The sequence below is a fragment of the Berghia stephanieae genome, chromosome 4, assembly GCF_034508935.2.
Source record: "Berghia stephanieae isolate SIO BIC M18660-M18661 chromosome 4, UCSD_Bste_1.3, whole genome shotgun sequence".
Taxonomy (NCBI): Eukaryota; Metazoa; Mollusca; class Gastropoda; order Nudibranchia; family Aeolidiidae; genus Berghia; species Berghia stephanieae.
This window is the reverse complement of record NC_088363.1, coordinates 78663769-78684037: the sequence shown is the minus strand read 5'-3', so window position 1 is coordinate 78684037 and position 20269 is coordinate 78663769. Positions and strand designations below refer to the sequence as shown.

Here is a 20269-nt window from a genome sequence, read left to right as displayed (position 1 = left end):
ATGCTTACAATGACTCATGAGATATAGGTTTTTTTTTTCCTTCTCAAGGTTGATATCATTAAAAATATGAAGGCTGGTTTACCAAAACTCGTTAAGTTGATTTTTCTACTTTTTGAGATTTTCCCCTCATGAGATATATTGAAGCGTAAACTTTATTTTAAACATCAATTTGCACAAGAATTTCCAATGATTTATGTGAATTTGAAGTTTAAATATGATAAAATAATAGACTGAATGAGAAATTTTAGGGAAAATAATCCTCAATATCTCAATATGGGGAAAAACGGAGTTAGGGAGTTTTGGAAAACCACTCTTCATATAATTTTATTGCAATATTTGCTAACTATGCCATTAAAAGGATTCTTCATACTCATAGAAGAAAAGGACAACGCAGTAAAACGACCTGGCCTTGGCAATCATTAAATCAACTTAACAACATTAAATCAACTTGATAATCATTAAATCAATGACAAAAGCAATGTGAGTTGTAACCATAGCACAAAATGAAATAGGTTATTTAAAAAGATATAATTACTGTATATTGATGTCTTTCCATCTACATACAAAACTGTGCTTAAGTTCACTTTTAAATTTTTGCATTTTTAAATTCAAGAAATTACTTCAACACATTGAATTTACCCTGATTTAAAAAAAAAATGTTTTACTATACTTATAATCATATCAATATATTTCATTAGTATCATTCTTTTAAAGGATTAAAACATATGAAAGGGTGTGAAAATAATATAAGAGTTGTCATGAGAAAATAAAGGGATAAAAAGAAAAGGAGTAAGTGAGACTCCAAACAAAAAAAAAAGATGTGTAATTAACACCAAAGACACCTCAACAAATTCACCTGTATTTTTTGTCAGGAAAAAAAAAATATTCAGACACAAAAAAAAAAGTAATAACAATGGTGTCGTGGGTTCAGAGAACAGCATGTCCTGCCTGATATTTACAAAATTAGACTGCGTGATTCTGATAGGTTATAATCTTCTTCTCCACCTCCCCCTATCCTATCAAACCGCCTCCTCCTCCTCCTCCTCCTCCTCCTCCTTTTTCTTCTTCTTCTTCTGCTTCTTCTTCTTCTTCTTCTTCTTCTTCTTCTTCTTCTTCTTCTTCTTCTTCTTCTTCTTCTTCTTCTTCTTCTCCTCCATATAAACCACCTGATTCAGTCAGAGCACAACTGCTGTTGTTGGATATCCAAAAATTAAAAAAAAAAAAAAGACAAAAAGAAAAATCATGCTACCTTCCTAAATTGTCTATTGAAGTCTTTAAAATATTGTTCCATAACGGAAACGTAATTTGTGGGTAAAAAAAAAAAAGATGACTATCATTGAATGGAGGATAAAACCAGAGACCTGTCAACAATGTGCTTTGAGTCGAGGCACTTAACATATAAAAAACATTGTATAGTAATTGCCACACAAGAGGCGTAGAAAGATATTGTCATGAGTATAACATTGGGACCTTGAAAGAGGTGAATATATTTTATGAAAATTTATGTTCGGGTTATGGTGGGGACGGAGGGAAATTGTTGCAAGATTAAGCAAAGGATTAAGAAAATTCAAACCTTGCTTGACTCTATTTAACCGGATATATTTTTTTTTTCATATTGGAGTCATATATCATCATTTAAAAAAAAATTAAATTAAAAAATCATCCAAAACCAAAAGAAACTGTAGTCTACTGCCACTTACATGAAATGTCTGGTGTAAACAAAACGGGTTGGCTAGATGAACTTACCAATAACACTAAATAATAAATTGTAAATCTGATCTTAAATGGCTGTTCTAAAAAAATTTTAAAATTGAAATACAGTCCCAAGAGCAAGGTCAAAATCTTAAAAATCAGAATGTTACAGTGCTAGACAGATGCAATAGAAGAAAACTACATGAACCCCGTTCCCACCCCCAAAAAACCCCCAAAACAGCCTTCCTCAATTGGAGTATTCTTCATTCACCACAACCTTCTGATTACGGAATTAAAGTAATCAGGAATATCAAAGGTTAGACCCTTGTCGGCAATAAATCATGGCTATCATGGATATAATTTCAGTTTTTTAAACAGGTTTGACAAGAAAGCGCACCTGTAGAATAAGTGGCAGTACCCACATTGTTAAAATTGAAGCTGGTGATTTAATAAAAGCATATCCCAGTGAATCAAAATATTCAAAATGTAAAAGAAGGAGAGTAAAATATTGTACATGGTAAAAAATTTATTTACAGAGTTCTCTTGCTTATTTGTTTCACAAATCTCTTTTGTGACTTTCTTGATGTCCTTTTAAATCGTAGGATTTGAAAACTCATCTCATTTATGTAGGAAAAAAGAGTTTTTAATCGATTTATCAATTTAAAACAGACTTTTGGGAGACAATATGTGATCTGAAGGTTAAGAAATTTGCAAAAATATAGTGGACTTATTCGTTTAAATACATTGTTTTGTTTTTGTTATTAGTCTGTTTTGGTTTTATTAATATTTGATTTTGATTTGTTCTAATCTTTTCTTTTTGGTTTGTTTCCTTAAGCCCTGACAATCAGATGAGAAAAAAAATATATAAAAAAAAAATAATCAAGCATGAATGAGAAATTTTATTAAATTTAACTGCATATCACCAAATTCCTAAAAGTAAACTCAATAAACCATAAATTTGAAAAAAAGTGAATTGATAATATGTTTGATTCAATTCTTTCCTCTTCCCCACCCCTTACACCAAAAGAAAGAAATAAATATATAAAGATAAACATTATATAAGCGCACATTCCATCTTCATTACATCAACTCAGTAATAATTATACTACACAATCAACCTTGTTTAGTTTGTTTTTTGTTTTTTTTGATGAAATATTTGTCTAAGATTTTGGTTAACTTATAATCCAACGATCGTTTATGAATAATTACAGAGATGCATAGCTTATCAACAATAATTAAAATGATAATAAAAATCGTAATAATAATAATAATAATAATAATAATAATAATGAAAATAATAATGGTATTTTCATAGCACTTATGCCCTGGCCTCAATCCACTTTATTTTAATTATATCTTACTAAATTTTACCCCTCTAACAACCTGCGTGCGTGCGGGTGTGTGTGTGAGTGCATGAATATGAGAGTGTATAGTTGTGGAGGTGAATTAAATTTTTGTTCATCAATTAATAACTATCTATATCTCTTTGTATTAAGTATAAACTCATTCCTATTAGGTAAAAAAGGCATATAATTACTACCATTAACATTTTTAAAAATTTCCTTTGCAACACAGCAAAAACAATAAATGACGATGAAATAAGAAAAAAAATTAAATTAAATTAGTATAAAGCAAAATCGATAATACAACATATAAAAATAAAGACAAAGATCTGTATGATAAGAATATATATTTGTTCTGATTTTTCTTATGTAGCTTTAAAAAAAAACAAAAGAACATTTGTATTGCGCAATACCTACTAAATGTGCTCAAAACGCTTTAAAAGGGGTTTCTAGCCAACAGCAACACTTAACATGTAGGCAAGACATGACACCTGTTAGGCGAATAATTGCAATGTTTGCAGAAAGAGACAATGCTGTTAGCGGCCAGGTACTCATTTTACACCTGAGTAAGATGAGAGAATATAAGTAAAGAGCCATCTTCCAAGGACTCAACTATGCACTGCTCAGGTTTTGAACCCAGGACCTTCCAATCCAAAGGCGAGTGTCATACCACTAGACCAATAGTGGAAAACAAATAAATAAAAAAAAGAAATAGAATTGTTGCTGAACCATGGCTCTAGAAGGATAAAGTCTTTAAATAATTATATTAACAAAAATTGGTATGAAAACAAAACAGATTCAAACATTTTGAGTAAGGCAACTAAAAATTGTAGGCCATATCAACAAGTAAGATCGATTTGAAAAACTTATGACTACTGGAAAAACTGAGGGGACAAAGATCATGTAGAAGACAATAAATGAGCTATACACAAAACCTAAACAGTTGGATAGATAAAGGACAGACAGGACCCATTTCCTTCTTTCACAAAACAAAAAAAAAAAAAACCAAAAAAAAAACAACAAACAAACGAAATATAGACAAGATCAGAAAGCCACGATCGCCAATGTCTGCAAAGACCTGGAACTGGATGAAACTGCCGATGACTATGATCTTTTACACCAAAAGTAAGGTAATAAAAATGTACACATAATTCTGTGATCACAGCTTAACAAATACGGCAACAAATCATCCTGTTCAAAAAGTTTGTTTGTTGCTTTGTTGCTTTAGGTCTCTTCCAACACAATTGAGGTTATATGAGAGACCGCTGAAACAAAAAAACAAGCAATCTAACAAACATAGTACAAATGTAAATCAAAATCATAACCTAAAGATATCATAAGCTAAATTATAAATAACCAAGAACAAACAGGCAGAAGATTTACAGAAAAAAAATATCCCCTGTCAAAAATACAATCACAAACCAAAGAAGCAGGATAGGCTAGTAAAGAGAAGAAGAAACGACATCACTATCGGATCGTACACCCATGCGAACATCATAGGTATATGATTCAAGGGTGATGCTCCCATCCAACCACCCGCGTTCAAAAAGTTGCTACCTCCATTATAAGGTTATTGAATAAATATGGATACCCACATGAATGTTTGTCTTTCCACCTATCAAGCTGTCGAATTGTTTTAGTTAATGCTCGTTGTTGTTTGAGGGGGGCTTTGGTCCAAAATGTATGTTATTTCATATTTTGTCTTTTGCTAAAACTTCTATATTTATTGTTTGTTCAGTCCATGTCTCCACAAAATACATGTCGAGGGTTGCGATGAGCGATAAGAGTTTGCTTTAAGTGAATCAAAACAGGGCATATCTAAATTTACACTAGCTGAGAGTAGCTTATAAAATATTCACTAACGATGAATATATACCAAACTAACTACAGGTGCACACTAAAGTTTAAGTATGACTTTATTTAATATCATTTCTGAAAGGAAAGAGATAATTTAACAAGATAAACAAGATATGAAGTCAAGACATTGGTATATTGAAAACAAAATAAAAAGAATGAGATCCCTTAGATATTTCACATAATTGCACTGGAAATATGTTTTACGATGAATAATCTAAAAATATAAATTGTCTGTATTTCTTTAAAATGACAAAAAATAATGCTGAGCATCAGCAAAACTGAAATGAACTAAAATGGCTTGCCCCCCCCCCCCCCCCCATAAGCCATAAGTCATGTTGGATTGTATCTAAAAATAACATTATTTGACAATATTAATGGTTTCTTCACTGAGCCCTATTATCTAGCAATAATTAGAGGACAAAATAAATTATGTTTTAAGACGTCTTGCTTTGTTTTTCAAATAACAGCTAATATTATTTAAAGTCCATTTTAAGAAAAAGGTTATCTATATTGTTTTCATAAAGTTGAATGAATATAAGATATGATATAAAACAAAAATATAAGAAAAATTTATAAACAGATATACAACTTTTTATAAGTTGACAATGTAACTTTAGAAGAAAAGCATTTCTATACAATGTGGCTATAAAATCAAAACAATGGTAAGAAAAAAATTCAAACTAAAAAAAAAAAAAATAAAAAAAGATAAATAAGGACACTGCAAAATAAAAAATAAATCCACAACAACCTAACAGCCATGAAGCTAAAGACCTTACCATCTGCGCTGCATAAAGCTGAATGTTAGAGTAAGTAAATGTTATATTAGAAAATGATTTAACAGACACAAGGCTAAACACTTCTGGACTTGCAAACACAATTATTAATATGTTATATAAATTGCGAAATGCAGCGTCTACCGTAAAGAAACATATTTTATGAAATAGATAATATATAAAATGAACAAATTAAAAAAAAAAAGAAAGAAAAAAAAAAAAGAAGGGCAATTAATCCATCCGACTTTTTAAATTTAACTTTTATATTTTCTTCTTGCTAATGAATGAATCCTCTACAACCAAATAGGGACATTACAGACTACTTGCTAAAGCCCTTTCACCCTCAATAAAAACACTAGAGATTTACTTATATGACTTACCAAGCCTTTGTTTTCATTAAGCATTTTGCCCATCAGCATTGAGGCCTCATCTCTGGTACATTCAAAATTCTCTCTTGTCTGTAACGAAACATAAATGGAAAAAAAAAAAAAAACAAGAGTCAAGAGAAAAGACTTTAATACAAATGAAAAAAAAAAAAAGATGATTTACATTGATAAGACATTAATTGCTAAATTAATTTCACTGAATTCTTTTTATCTTTTTTTTTTTTAAATTGTAAAGTGCTTACTGTGTAATCAAAATTAAACCAAGCAAGCAACTGGTGAGTCTAATATTCAAAATCTGACGAAATGGATTAAGTTGTCACAACGTCAGATAAATTAACGAAATCATATTGCAATAAAATTTAAAAGCCTTTGCATTTTCAACCATTCAAATCATAACTTACATTATTGGGATGCGAGGTTTGACAAAATATGACAAAATTTGTTGACTCCTAAGATATGGACTCAAATTAACATCAGTAACAGTTTTCAACAAGACCTAAGACATGACTAGAACTGACTCACAGTCCCGCTGACCTCGTCAAGTCAGAGTTCAATTGTAATACATGTAAATCATTTACTACAAAAAATTGGAATTTCTTTCCTGAAAATTTTTTTTTTTTTTATTTAATCATTATTCTCTCCACTGATTGAAATCAATACAAGAATGATAAATCAAATAGTTAATTCATACAATCATTGTTAGGAAAAAAAAAATTAAAGAGAAAAGATAACATAAAATCATTTTGGGAATCAGTGTATATGTCGCATTATGATATTTTTACAATTTTTTTTTTTTTTTTTTTTTTTTAACGCACACGAAGCACACTTTAAAATGGCCATGAGCAACAGTGATGGATGTCACCCATCTGATTTAAATTACAGTTTGTTTGCTTTCAGATTAAAATAAAATTATAAATGTCATATAATGTAAAAAGAGTAAGCACTCTGATTTAATCCACATACATTTTGTTGTTTATTTTATTGTTCTCTCTTTAGGAGAGGTTTAACTTATTTCAAACCATCTCTCCTAATCAGTGCGTTTATTATTGCAGACCTGTCTTCCCCTATGATCAAATATAATGGTTTCTTGCCCTTTGGTGACAGCTGTAAGACATGCTCAAATGTTAAAGTAAAATCCTATGAAGTTTTGGTTAACTAGTCCACACTCTGAAAGGAAGCATAAATGAAAACAGCCAAATTTGGACCCGAAAGAATTAATTGGTCTGATGAATCAAAAGACATAAACAAAAAGTGTCAAGTATACATACTTTTTGCAGTAGCTGTCGTAGCACCATGTCATATGCCCTAAAATCTTCCGATTTCTCATAGCCTTGGTGATAGAATGTCAACCAACTAACCATGTGAGTTAAAAGCTGAAAAGAAAAAAAAAAAGAGTTTATATCAATTAAAAAAAACAAAAAACAGATATTAGTAAAGATGAAATATCAAAATAATAAATATATAATAAAATACATGTTTTTAAACAAATTCAGTAAAATAGTGGGAAAAAAAATCATAATGGGTTGGAACATGGTTTTATAAAAATAACTGAATCAAATCAACAAATTTTCTTCATTGCGAACAAAATAATCATGTACACGTACAACGAAAACTCTCTGTATCCAGCATGTGTTGCTCAAGCACCAAGAGGAAAAAGTAGGTAAATAACAAAATTTAGAACAAACCTGAAAGTTTCTAAAGTAACTCGTTTCACACACACACACACACACACACACATACACACACACACACTCACACACAAAATCACATTTTCCCCATCTTCTAATTACCCCTGAATTGGAATGCCTGTTTTGGGCAATTTCATCTAACGATTCCCCTTTTCAATAATCCAACAAATGAAGGGCAATTTCCTCTATAAATATAATAAATTTCAAGTGAACTTCTCTACAAAACACTGTAGTATGATAAAAGGTTTAAACTTTTTACATTTTGGGTGCAGTATGTTTACCAAAAATATCTGTGTGTGTGTGTGTGTGTGTGTGTGTGTCCTAATTGAGTCACAAACTGATGATTTACACTGTTGTTATCACTGCAAATTTCAAACACATGGATCTAATTATTGTCTAAAGGTTTATGAGAAATAAGAAATTTCATTACAAGCCGAGTGGAGAGGCAATGTGTTTTTTCTCAGCTCTCACATGATAAGCCTGACCAGGATCAGTATATTGTTGTTAATTATGAAATGGGTATGTTCTACTTACTTGATTATAATAATTTTAATCCTTTATCTTACTATGAAGTATCAATTTAAGGACAATCAAAATTTGTTTTTCTACGGGGGAGGGGAGAGGTGGTTTTCATATTCAAGCTCCATTACTTTTGAAAAAAAAAATACAGTGAACCTCTATTAAAACGAATGATGGGACTGGAAGTCAATGTTCGTTATAACAGAGGTTTCGTTGAATCAAAGGTGTTACTTTGACATTAATTTACAATGGACACAACCTTGAAAATACTTAAAATTGGTTTTAAAAAATGGATTGACCCACAAACACGACACTTGGTGGATTGACCCTTAACCCCTTATTGACTGGCTTAATGGGTTAAGTTTAATATGTAATCTCCCCACCTTTACTTCTCTCCCCCCCCCCCCCACCTCCTTCCTCAGAAATATAATCTTCTCACTCTTGAGTACACAGCCATTTACTGCTTTCAACTTAGTTCGACAGGTAAATTTTGCCAGACAGTTCATAACAGATGGCAAGTCACGGCCTGTGACTAAAGGGAGACTGAGCAACTTTGCCAATTTTGATGATTTTTTTTCTTAAGTTCAAAGTAGCGTAGTAAAGATGCTATTGGATGTTGCAATAAGATATTTTAGAGTCATAACTAATGATTTACATACTTTTATTTGATATTATTTTAATATATCATTTGGGATTAGATTTTAAAGGAAATAACCCTAAAAATGGGTCAGAAATTGTAATTACTTCAAACCATATAATCAAAAATTACATAATTATCTGACTTTATACAAATGAATGAGAAGTACTGCAATAATCATCAATATTCACAAAGTAGAAAAATAAAATTAAAGTCATTTTAGAATGAAGCATTGTTGAGATATCCGCTCACCTGTACAAAAATATCCTTTTTTGACAACAATAAAAAAAAAGCGTGATCACCACATTGTCGGGGGTTGGTTGATCAATGATCAAAATGAACTTGTTTTAGTAATGTCAATTGACAATTCTTAGGTAAAGATATGTTATATGCATTCCTCTGAAGTTTGTGTAGATCTAAACTATGTAATAATAATAATAATAATAATAATAATAATAATAATAATAATAATAATAATAATAATTTTGAAAGTTTGCATAGGATCCAAGGTATCGTTGGATTCGAGGTGCACTGTATGTAAAATTGTCAAACACATGCATTCTAAATTCTAAGCTTAAACACACATAAATAATCAAAATGATCAGGTAAAACATGGATTTTTTTCTTTTTGTGTCAAACAAATAAAACAACAAAATTACAAAAGAGGGACTAAAAACTTACTATTTCAACAAATTCAAACTTTTTCTTTTCTTGCACCTCCTGAAGTTTGAGGACATATTTCATGGACGATGTGTAGAATGCTTTCTTTTCAAACTCGACTTGAGTGTCAGCCTAGTAAAGAGATGAAAATATCCATTTCACTTTCTGTTTTTACCATCTTTTATTATTCAGCGCTATTAGACCCATACTCTAATGTCCTCACAAAAAATATTAAAAAACGAAATGTGAAGTTTCAGTAAATAACATAGGATAATGGTTTATGGTAGCAAATATAAATTGTTTTTATACCATACAAGCCATTCTCAAACTTTAAAATGTATTCAAATTGCAGCTTACAATTGCTTCTCCGTTACTTAATTCCATTAATTTTTCTGAAGCATTGGACACAAACATCAATATGTAGACTGACAAAAATCACCAAATTGCATTTAATATACAATTCCCTATATCATAATATTTTTTTTGTTTGCTTTCTTTATTTCTTTGCTTTTTGGAATATAAAATATCATAATGTAAAATTAAACAGGCAGCAAACTTCCATTGATAAGATAAGAAAACATCTAACAACATTGTACCTGGGAGATAACTCCTTTTTCAAAACGACAATAAGGAAATAAATATATTAAAAATATTTTAAAATTCCTACCTCTTGCAACACTGAGTCATTTATCTTTGTCTTCAAGTTCAAGTAACGTTCCTGTGATTGACAAAACTTTGTAGTTTGCTTGTCAAAGTTCTTTTTCTCTTCCTGTTTTAAAGATAAAGATGAAAAAAAATTAACTACAAAAGATGACTTAATGACAATTCCCTAATTCATGAGATTTTCTTTAAATTCTTTTCTCCCATTCCATACAAAACAATATTAACCAGGACATGACTTTATTGCTTAACTGCATACACTTAACATATTTCCTGGAATTATCTCTAACAGACAAATACACATATACACACACTCGCATAAACAATACACCATAGGTCTAAACACAAATCATTGACTCTTAAATGATCTAAAACAAAAAGTTGCAAGCACTACCCAGCTCCTAAAAATAATGTCATGATATGACTTGATGATAGAAATTCCAACGGATACAAATGTTATCCTTTATACAAATTCTCCTACTCTTCTGTTTTTCGAGGAATCATTCTGCATAATCAGCCTACATTCCATGATTACACATTCGAGGAAATAATTCAGCATTTCAAAAGAGGGATATTTTCAAAAAATCATATCTAGTAAAACATCAGAGGAAATAAGGCTGACTGCCATCATGGATGAGAATGCAGTTTACATTTTCCAATGCCATTTGTAAATCATGGCAAACCTGGTTTTGCCTCAAGAACCATGTGTTCAATGGCAAGGCACTGTGTAAAAGTCTGTCTGGCTACTGAACAGATCCTACTTATAGGTGACCTTATGTGTTTGGTTTTTTGTTTTTTTTTGTTTTTTTTTACTAAATGGATCCTCTGTTTTAAATAGTGTAAGATATATTATATGCACAAAGGATGTACACACCTTGGCAGCTCCAATATTTTCCTTCCTGAAATTCTCCAGAGGTCTCACTAACTGATCCTCAGCTGATGCAATCTGTTATTTTGAAGACATACAAGAAGATAGAGATCAGAAAATACAGACAATTACTAATAAATCATTGTGCTATATAATAAAAAATAACTTAAGAAAAAAAATAAAAACAATGTTCCGTCATTTAAAACATTCTTTATGAGTGTTATATCAAAAAGGCAAGAAAAGTTTTTACTTATGATCCAAGTGTAATTCTAAACCAAACAAAGATATAAATCTATTTTATTTTCCTTTTTTTTTCACATTTGTTTTCTGACCAAGCAAGACATTTTACCTACATAATACTTATCAAATGTTTCTGAGTTATCATAAGCAAAAGAATTGCAAATAACGATTCCATAACCACTTAAAACAAACTTCGTAAAATTAAATAAGATCTAAAAAGATGACTGCCTTATATAAAGTTATGTAATCAACAAGTGCAAGAAATATTAGAAAAGAAGGATCTAGTTAATCAATCTCGATCAGATTTGGAGTGTAATCTGGGCCAATACATCAGTGCCAATGAGGGAAAAAAATGGTTATGTGACTAAGCTATTTCTACTTCAAGATTTATTAAAATATTGAAATCATCATCATCATCATCATTGCCTTTTTCACCCTGGGTCAGGGTATAGGCCACAGACAGTTTCCATCCTTCTCTATCCTGGGCTAACTTGTTTTATCTCGTTCCATGTCTTATCACTTTTCTGTATATCAGCTTCTTTAATTCTTATCCATGTTCCCTGTGGCCCTCCCCTTGATCTTCTATCCTGAGGGTTCCAGTCCAATACTCTCTTTGTTATAGTGGAGTCAAAACTATTGAAATAGCACAGAACTTTTATCATGACTACTACTATATAAACATTTGCTGAATACCTACAAAATATTGATTTAATATAAACAGATCTTACCAGCATTTCTCTGTGATCTTCAATATTTTCAATGTACTTTCCAAATTCCCGAAGAGAATTTGCTGTAAAATGAAAAGAGAGACATCTAACAATTATTCCTGGGAAACTTATTTACTATTATACATTATGTATACATATATATATATATATATAATGGATTCAGAAAAAAAGTCTGACACACGATGTCCCGCTTTAAGTCCAGTGCTCTGCCAATCAAGCTACAGGAAATCCCTCCTGTTCAATATAAAATATGTTACTCTGTTAGATGCTGTGCAATTAAACTGTCTGCATTAAACATTGATAACACAGCAAGATTAATAACTCAAAATAAAGAGTTATATCACCTAAATCAAAACGTTAACATGAAATGAAACTCCTGATATAGAAATGGCATAAAGCACATCTCTTTGATTTTTAAAATCTTGACTTTCCCAAAACTCCTAAAGAAATAATACTTACATATTTGCACTTCATCATCTGTCAACTGATTACCAATACACTCAAATTTGAACTCCATGAGATCTTTGGCAAATGCCTTCTGGGCTTTTGTAAACTCTGAAATTTAAAAATAAAAGGTCAAAATAATAAAAGCTCCTAACATTGCAGTTCATCATTTTAAAAAGTTGTGCAACGGGTGGATGTGCTTAAAGTTTTGATTGACATGATCTTTAGAATGAGTTTATCAAAGTTTACAGAACATAAACACATCTTGCCCAATGCACCGTTGGCATTATAATAAATGAATGGAAATGACCATTACCTCTCACATAAAAAATATATCGTCCAATAAACTTAAATGTAGCAGCTTTATTAATTTGACAAGGATGTACAAAAAAATAATCATGAAAAATATAATTTACATCAAAAGTAGAAACTGTATATTATTTTAAAGGAAACTTCACAACAAACAAGCTGAATGCACCATTTATAGATTTGTTTAAAATATAAAAGTTATTTCTGTCACGAATTTGTCATAAAAATAAAATATGAAGGACAAGAGAAAATGAGTAAAAAGATAAATAAGAAGTCTCCATAATCATTCATTCCCAGCATTTTGTCTGGATCACAAAGACATCCTAATAGTAATAGTGAAATCAGTACCTAGAGTGGCACATAATGTAGTTTTGACCTCAGACCGTGGAAAGGCCTTTCATGAAGCAAATAACACAAGGAATTTACAGCTTTCATCTTTGGCTAATGCATGATTGATTAGAATTATTTTTATATATGTATTTTTGGTTATTTATATTTTTTCTTTTTGGTGGGGGAGGGTTGATTTTGTTTTGCTTTAATTTTTTTCATTGTTTTTTAAAATCTTATTTTACATGTATGTAATGTTTCTTGAAAAAGGATGTGATGTTCCATTTGGATTTTATATTTTTCATTGCATGAAACAGTTTTTCACAGAGCCTTATTACTGAATCAATTTCTCTACTTGAGAATTCAGAGGTGTGTTGCAGCATGTACTCTTTCAGGGTTCACAACCCTCTCTTGCTTTTTTGTGGTGATGATAGACGGATCCTAGGCACTGTCATCTTCTTCAATGTTCTCATTCGTTTGTGATGTTGATGCCACATTGTCCATCATTTGTTCACCGTCATGCTTTTCAGTATGTCTAACGACACCAAGTGACGAGGGTTGGATTGGTATTGTGTCTATTGGATTGTGTAAACTGACCAGTCACACATATATGACGTCTTTTGATTATTGCTCATACACTGTACCACCACATTGATTGAGGAAGTGTGGCTGTCTGCCAAACAACTGGACTTGATAGACGAAAAAAATCACCTTCCTGACATAAATAAAGCACTTAAAACCGGGTTATACTTCAATTGTTTGTTGTTTTGCGATTGCATTGAGTGGACAGATGGTATTGGTTAGTGTGATGTTCAGATTATAGTTATAGTAATAAATCCTCTATATAGTAATGGCTTGTTCCCAAAATAAGTGATCGGATCTGGAAACAAGAATTTCCAGATTATGGTGTACAAAAAAAGAAGAAAAGATCCATCCCCGGGTGATCTGTCTAGATAATGGAGACATTTGGATTGTGGAGTTCTGGATTAACGACACCTGACTGTATCATTTTAAAAATATGAAAATCGATAAAGATTTATTAAATAGCAGTATACAATTGAGTTCCATACATGAAAGAAAAACCATAGAGGTATTATTCAACTGGTCCAATATACTCTTTATAATGGGTATATCCTTATTATTTTAAAAAAATAAATGAAGTAATTTGTCATAAAAACTATTGAATAAATCGACCCTTAAAGAAAATTTCCTTACTTATAACCCACCCATCTCTTTACACTAAGACAAAAAGGAATTATGTGAATAAACAATAGACTAGAAACATATTATTTCAGAAGTACAAATAATACTAAAAATCGAAAACAGATGTCCAAAGAGTGTCTCAGACTGACCACAGTGACAAACACCCATCCCAGAGTCTACAATATTTATATTTTCCCATATTCATTTAGAATAAAACTGCTAAATTTCTTGTAACCAAGAAAAAAATTAATGGTTGAAATTGGAAGGTACTTAACAAACTCCATAGTTTCCACTTATATATTCTTGGAAGCTTGACACTATATTGTTACACAAGAAGGAAGTTCAATAACTATGCATAACAGAGGGTTACTCAGAGTGGCAGATATATTTGAGTTTGAGCTTTAAAAATCAGGCTGTCTTACGAGGCTAGTTTGAAAAGCCACCATCGTGGCTCTAAGCACCCTACCAGGAAGTCATGATTGACACCAACACATCGGAGAAAAATTTTAATTCCTGACCCTAAATATCATAAAACTAAAACAATAAATCTTTTTAAGAGTTTCCTTTATATGCAAATTTTTTGTTTGTTTTTATTCAAATAAGAATCTGTATTGGCTTGATCAAGTGTTTCTAAAAATCTGCATAATATATCTTTTGACTTTGTTTTATCAGCAAATATTTTACAAGTTGTAGAAAGTACATCTGGTAGTTGAAACCAACCATTTACTAAAGAGAACAGTGATACGGGCTCTAACAAGGTGTAGCAAGTGCCGCATAAAAGGTATAAAAGCGGTACCTGATCTCAGGCGATAATGATATTATTTAAGTTTCAGTTAGAGTTAAATCTCCCTCCTCTTCTCTGGGTAAATTCTAAAAGGTTTTTGTTTCAGTTTTAATATTTACTAAGAAAGTATTGTGCTGAACAGAGAGGTTTGCCCCAAAATATCGATCTCTGAAGAGAAGTGGAGCTCAATTTCCTCACCCAGATCTGCGTCAAAATATGTTTATATTTTGAAAAAAAGAATCAGTCAAAAATGACGGAGAATAGTGTTTCCTAACTTGAAATTTAATACGATCTTGACTTCCTGATTAAGTTGTGATGAAAAAGAAGAAAAAGATTAAACAAATCTTAGACCCGGTAGGGTAAGACTCAAGTTAATCAACTGTCAACTGTCAGTGTCAGTTCAGGAATCTCTCTATTCTCCTCACTGGGCAATATGCGTTGTGATATGCTTGTTTCAGTCAAATAACGTCTTCATAATTCTATTTTTTGCCTTGCTGATTTAAATTTAAGATTACAACTTACGTTTTGCTGCACTGTATATCTCGCGTCCATGCTGTATCAGTGTTTTTATGAACTTGCTTGTGCGTTCAAGTTCTTTTTCGTGTTCGTTCAATTTAGCTCGAAAATAAGGGCTGTCTGTCAAACAGTCAGCGAATTCAAGCGGATTCAAAACCATTGTCTGTTATATATGTTCATCAATTTAAATTTTTTATTGAATTTATAAGGAACTACATGATATAATTGATGCAAATGACAAATACAAAGGTTATTGTGTTGGATGTGTAGTGTTTGCTTCCTGGATCCAGCAGAAGGTTTGTTATTATTACACACGACGACCACTGGACACCGACACACATAAAGCAATTTTTCTGGGCTGAAAGTTTTAGTATATGGTAATCTTTGAATAATATACATATAATATGACTATAAATCTGCTTTAAACGAAGCTATATTGATTTTTAAATTTACAATTAAGTCATATAAGAGAAAATTTGATAGAAACTAAATGAAAATGTTCATCATGATATTATATTGTGATTGACTCATTACAACAACCAAAAATATGGAAAGAAAATGACAATCTGGCTCCAAATATTGTAAAGGTTCGAGTCAAGAACATTTGCGCATGACAGGAAAGTGTCTATTACGTTTAATAATTAAATCGTATTATAATAGAAACTTATCATTATGATTTCATTAAATAGTTTCGTTCAGTTCATTGTTGTCTGCTATTCGGATCAAGGACGCAGCGGGAATAAAATAGCTGAAGACTAAGTTCGTTTACATTCATACCTACAGACAATCGCCCCCCCCCCCAAAAAATAAACTTGAGCTTTTATATAGAGCAACATTTACTAAACGTGCTCAAAGCGCTTTACAAGGGCCCCCTGACCAACAGCAATTTAACATGTTGATATGACGTGTTAGGCGAGATTACTAAACCTATCTATAAAACCATCCTGGCGAAATTTTGCACGTCTATTGCATACCAATGAGACACCCCCCCCCCCCGGTCACACATACTAGGGTATGTGTGGGTGTGCACGATGCTTGTTCTCGAGTATAAAGTATCTAATGATTACGTTGATTGGAACACAAGTAGGTAGTAATTAGTAAAATATGACTCATTTTATCGAACTGACTATTCTGCCGTACAATGACAAAACACTGTTCTACTTTGTTTTCATGTTAGCTATGAAACTTTACTTAATGCAATAATAGATTCAAGTGACCCCTAACTTGTCAATAATATGTCTTTTATATGAGACTTCTTTGAGGTAAAAAAAAAAAGTCAGTTGTGTTTTTTACTTTTTGACAAGTTGTTTATCATCTCTTAAATCTGAAGATTGAATGCAAAACAACGGTCAAGAAAACGGTACCGTGAAACAAAATCACTAAACATAGAAACATTTCAAGAAGCCATCAAGGCTTTGGATTTACTCGCCTCTGTTAAAAGTTTTGATATTGTTCATGGTAAACACTTATAATAATTCGTTGAAAACTGCGTTCGATGAGCCATGCCAATTTGTCAAGAAAGAAATTACTATTCGACCAAACACAGTGTGGTTTTACAATGTGGTATAAATACTAAAACATCAACTCAGATCTGCTGAACGGACATGGCGCCGATCCAAATTGAAAATTCATTATAACATATATTTAGGACTAAAACACCAACGGAACAAATTGATTCTTTCTTGTAAAAAAAAATTATCTAAAATGAAATAACAAGCACCAAAAGTTCACCCACGTGAACTGTTCGCCACCCTGAACAAACTGATTAAGGATCACCGTTCAAATAATTTCGAAGACCCTATTGTTAACGCAAAGCATTTCTCTCTACACTTGAGAGATCAAATATCGAGAATTTGGAATGAGTTGGACAAAGAGGAGAAAACTAAATCACAAGTGGAGGAAACTAGTGCACTTCCAGCCGGATTAGCATTCGACGAATTTGAGCCCGCCACCGAAAAGGAAGTAGTCCGCGCTCTAAAACAACTAGCCCAATAGATTCAATTCCTTCATGGCTTGTTCATTCTGGTGCTAATATTCTGGTTCTTGTTCTCACACATATTGTCTGTTTGTTTGTTTTTGTTTTTGTTTTTTTTTGTTTTTTGGTGAGGTATCTAACAATCTTAAACATGCTATTGTCACTCCCATATTAAAGAAACCCAGCCTTGACAAAGAAGACCCAAACAATTAGCGAATCACACCTTCATGTCTAAACAAATTGCTTTTACTTTTAGGCTTAACACATTTTTGGATGAACACACATGATTCTCTTAATTTGAGTCTGCTTATCGTCCGTTTTCACAGCACTGAAATTGCTCTTATTAAAATTCATAATTATATAATAAATCATTTTGTTAGAAAAAAAATGATGATGTTGTTATCATACTACTCGACCTTAGTGCTCTTTTTGACACAATAGACCATACTCTTTAAATCGACAGACACTATACGGACCCAGGGGTCCTGTTCTTGACTTGTTTTCCTCTTACCTCTCTGACAGGAGTCCATCAGTATCTGTAAATCGACATGACCTCTTCTCCTTATCCCCTCTTTTGGTGTACCACAGGGATCAGTTCTGGGGCTCTCTTTAGTCTCCCTCTATACCAGACCATTAGTTGACATCATCTCCAAGTATTTTATTGAGCTTCATTTTTATGCAGACGACACCCAACTACTGTTTCCCATTAATACGGACAATTGCCTCAATGTTATTACTGATGTAGAACATTGTACCTCTGACATTAGATGTCAAGCCGTGTTGCAATAAACTCAGGTTAAATGAAAACAAAACAAAGGTGTTGCAAATCGCAAGACGTGGCCACGTGGACCTTTCCACGCTTAACCTGAATCTGTCTGATTGTTTAAATCCCATCTCTAAGGAGCCTGTGAGAAACTTAAGAGTTATATTTGATACCAAGTTAAATATGTCTACTCGTGTCAGTAATATAACCAGATTTTGAAATCTTTACATTAGATCTATTGGTGCTATTAGAAGGCTTCTTGATATTAATACGACTAAAGTTCTGATTTTCTATTATTATTATTCGTCGCCCTGATTGTTGCAATAGCTTGCTCTAAAGTTGTGATAATAATGCCATTAATCGACTCCAAAAGATACGGAACAAAGCAGCTCGATTGGTAACTTTATCTAAAAAGCGCGAGCATATTGCCCCCATTTTGGAGGACCTGCACTGGCTACCTGTAAAGTTTAGAATTGAATTCAAAATTACTTATCCAAGTTTTCATTTGCTTAAACAATTCTGCTCCTGTTTATCATCCATTTATATGAATCTAGTCGAAAATTATGATCTGCTACATGCTAATTTAAATCTCCCAAGGGACCCCCCCCCCCCCCCCCCCATCTTTAGTTTTTCATGAGAAATCCTTCGACCACCATGCCCCCGATTGTGGAACTCCAACTGTCTGTATTGAAACAAAAAATAGTGAAAATTCATTTATTTAAGAAAGCGTTTAAAAACTGAACTTTTCTATAGGGCATACAATTTAGACTCTTAGTAGGGTATGTATTTTATCATAATATATTTTATTATCATATCAATGTGGTTTTTAACAAGGACGAATAGACACTCCGATTATAATAAATGATGTGTTGATGTAAAGCGCCAGTGAGCAATTTTGATTGGAACTAGGCGCTATATAATTTCATTATATTATATTATTATATTATCTCGATTGTAGTCAGAGGTGACCGGCAAGAAATTCTTGTATGAATTTACTCAGGTGTATGCATATTGATCTCAATCAATAATAAATAAATAAATAAATAAATAAATAAATTAATTAATTAATAAAAACAAAAATTAATGGCGGTATAATTCTGGGGTCGAGAGTTGCAGTTGCAGAAAGATTTAATTGTTTCTTCTATTTCTCACTATGTTGCGGCACATGTAGTTATATTATCTACGAGATTTTAATATTAGATTTACATATTGATGACAACATTCCGGGTGTCACAAAATAAGTCCCGGCGTCTCTTGTTCGTATTCGTAGCTCCATGGCATGGGAAGGCGACAAAATAGCCAAAGGGAAATCAGTTTGGGATATCAAAGTCCATGTGGCGGTACGCTATTCCATAGAGCTTTTTAAAAACAAGAAGCTACTAACAGCAAGACTGGCATCCAGTAGGCTAAGTACCTTGCCTCAGTGGAAACCGGAAATCCAATTGGATTCAATAGTCTGATGTCACGTCGCCCAGCAACGGCGGCCATCGTGGTTCTAAGCAAAGAACATCGGTACTTTTTATTCTTCATGCTGACAAGAACTTTTCATATGTCATGTGATCAGAATGTGTAAAAGTCAAAACATGATCAGATTTATAATGTCTTTATTTTCCTCTGGATACGCTTTTATGGTCGTCGGAGAAATATTCCATAAGGGAGTCCGCCATTGTTCCGATAGTTTAGAGCCAGTTACTAAGTTACCATTCGTCATTACGAAGGAAGTGACGTTACGACTGGTCTTATACGATAGTCCTATATGACTCGGGTGTAAATGAGTATCCAGTATAAAGCAGCCCATGTCTTTCCAAGTGGATCCAACAGCATGTTAAGTAATATTTATCTGACTATAGTTAGTATGCAGATGACGTCACTCGGGCCTTTGTTATTGTTTTTGCCA

General features: G+C 32.1%; 1 protein-coding gene across 7 annotated transcripts in view; it reads right to left on the bottom strand.

The window, feature by feature from the left end:
• LOC144971325 (rho GTPase-activating protein 26-like) overlaps positions 1-15980 on the bottom strand; it is a 40228-nt gene extending 24248 nt beyond the window's left edge. For 2 of the 7 annotated variants that reach the window (XM_078911996.1, XM_078911999.1), the window contains exons 1-8: positions 15641-15963; positions 12511-12606; positions 12052-12113; positions 11090-11161; positions 10223-10324; positions 9577-9687; positions 7320-7424; positions 6046-6123 (exon numbers count right to left, since the gene is read on the bottom strand). In XM_078911996.1, coding sequence (XP_078768122.1) covers positions 6046-6123; positions 7320-7424; positions 9577-9687; positions 10223-10324; positions 11090-11161; positions 12052-12113; positions 12511-12606; positions 15641-15794 — 780 coding nt within the window. In that variant the 5' untranslated portion in view covers positions 15795-15963. Of the gene's footprint in view, positions 1-5668; positions 5687-6045; positions 6124-7319; positions 7425-9576; positions 9688-10222; positions 10325-11089; positions 11162-12051; positions 12114-12510; positions 12607-15640 lie in introns of all 7 variants that reach the window. The other 5 variants (XM_078911994.1, XM_078911998.1, XM_078911993.1 and 2 more) reach the window with 4 other exon arrangements.
• Between the last annotated feature and the right edge of the window lie 4289 nt (positions 15981-20269).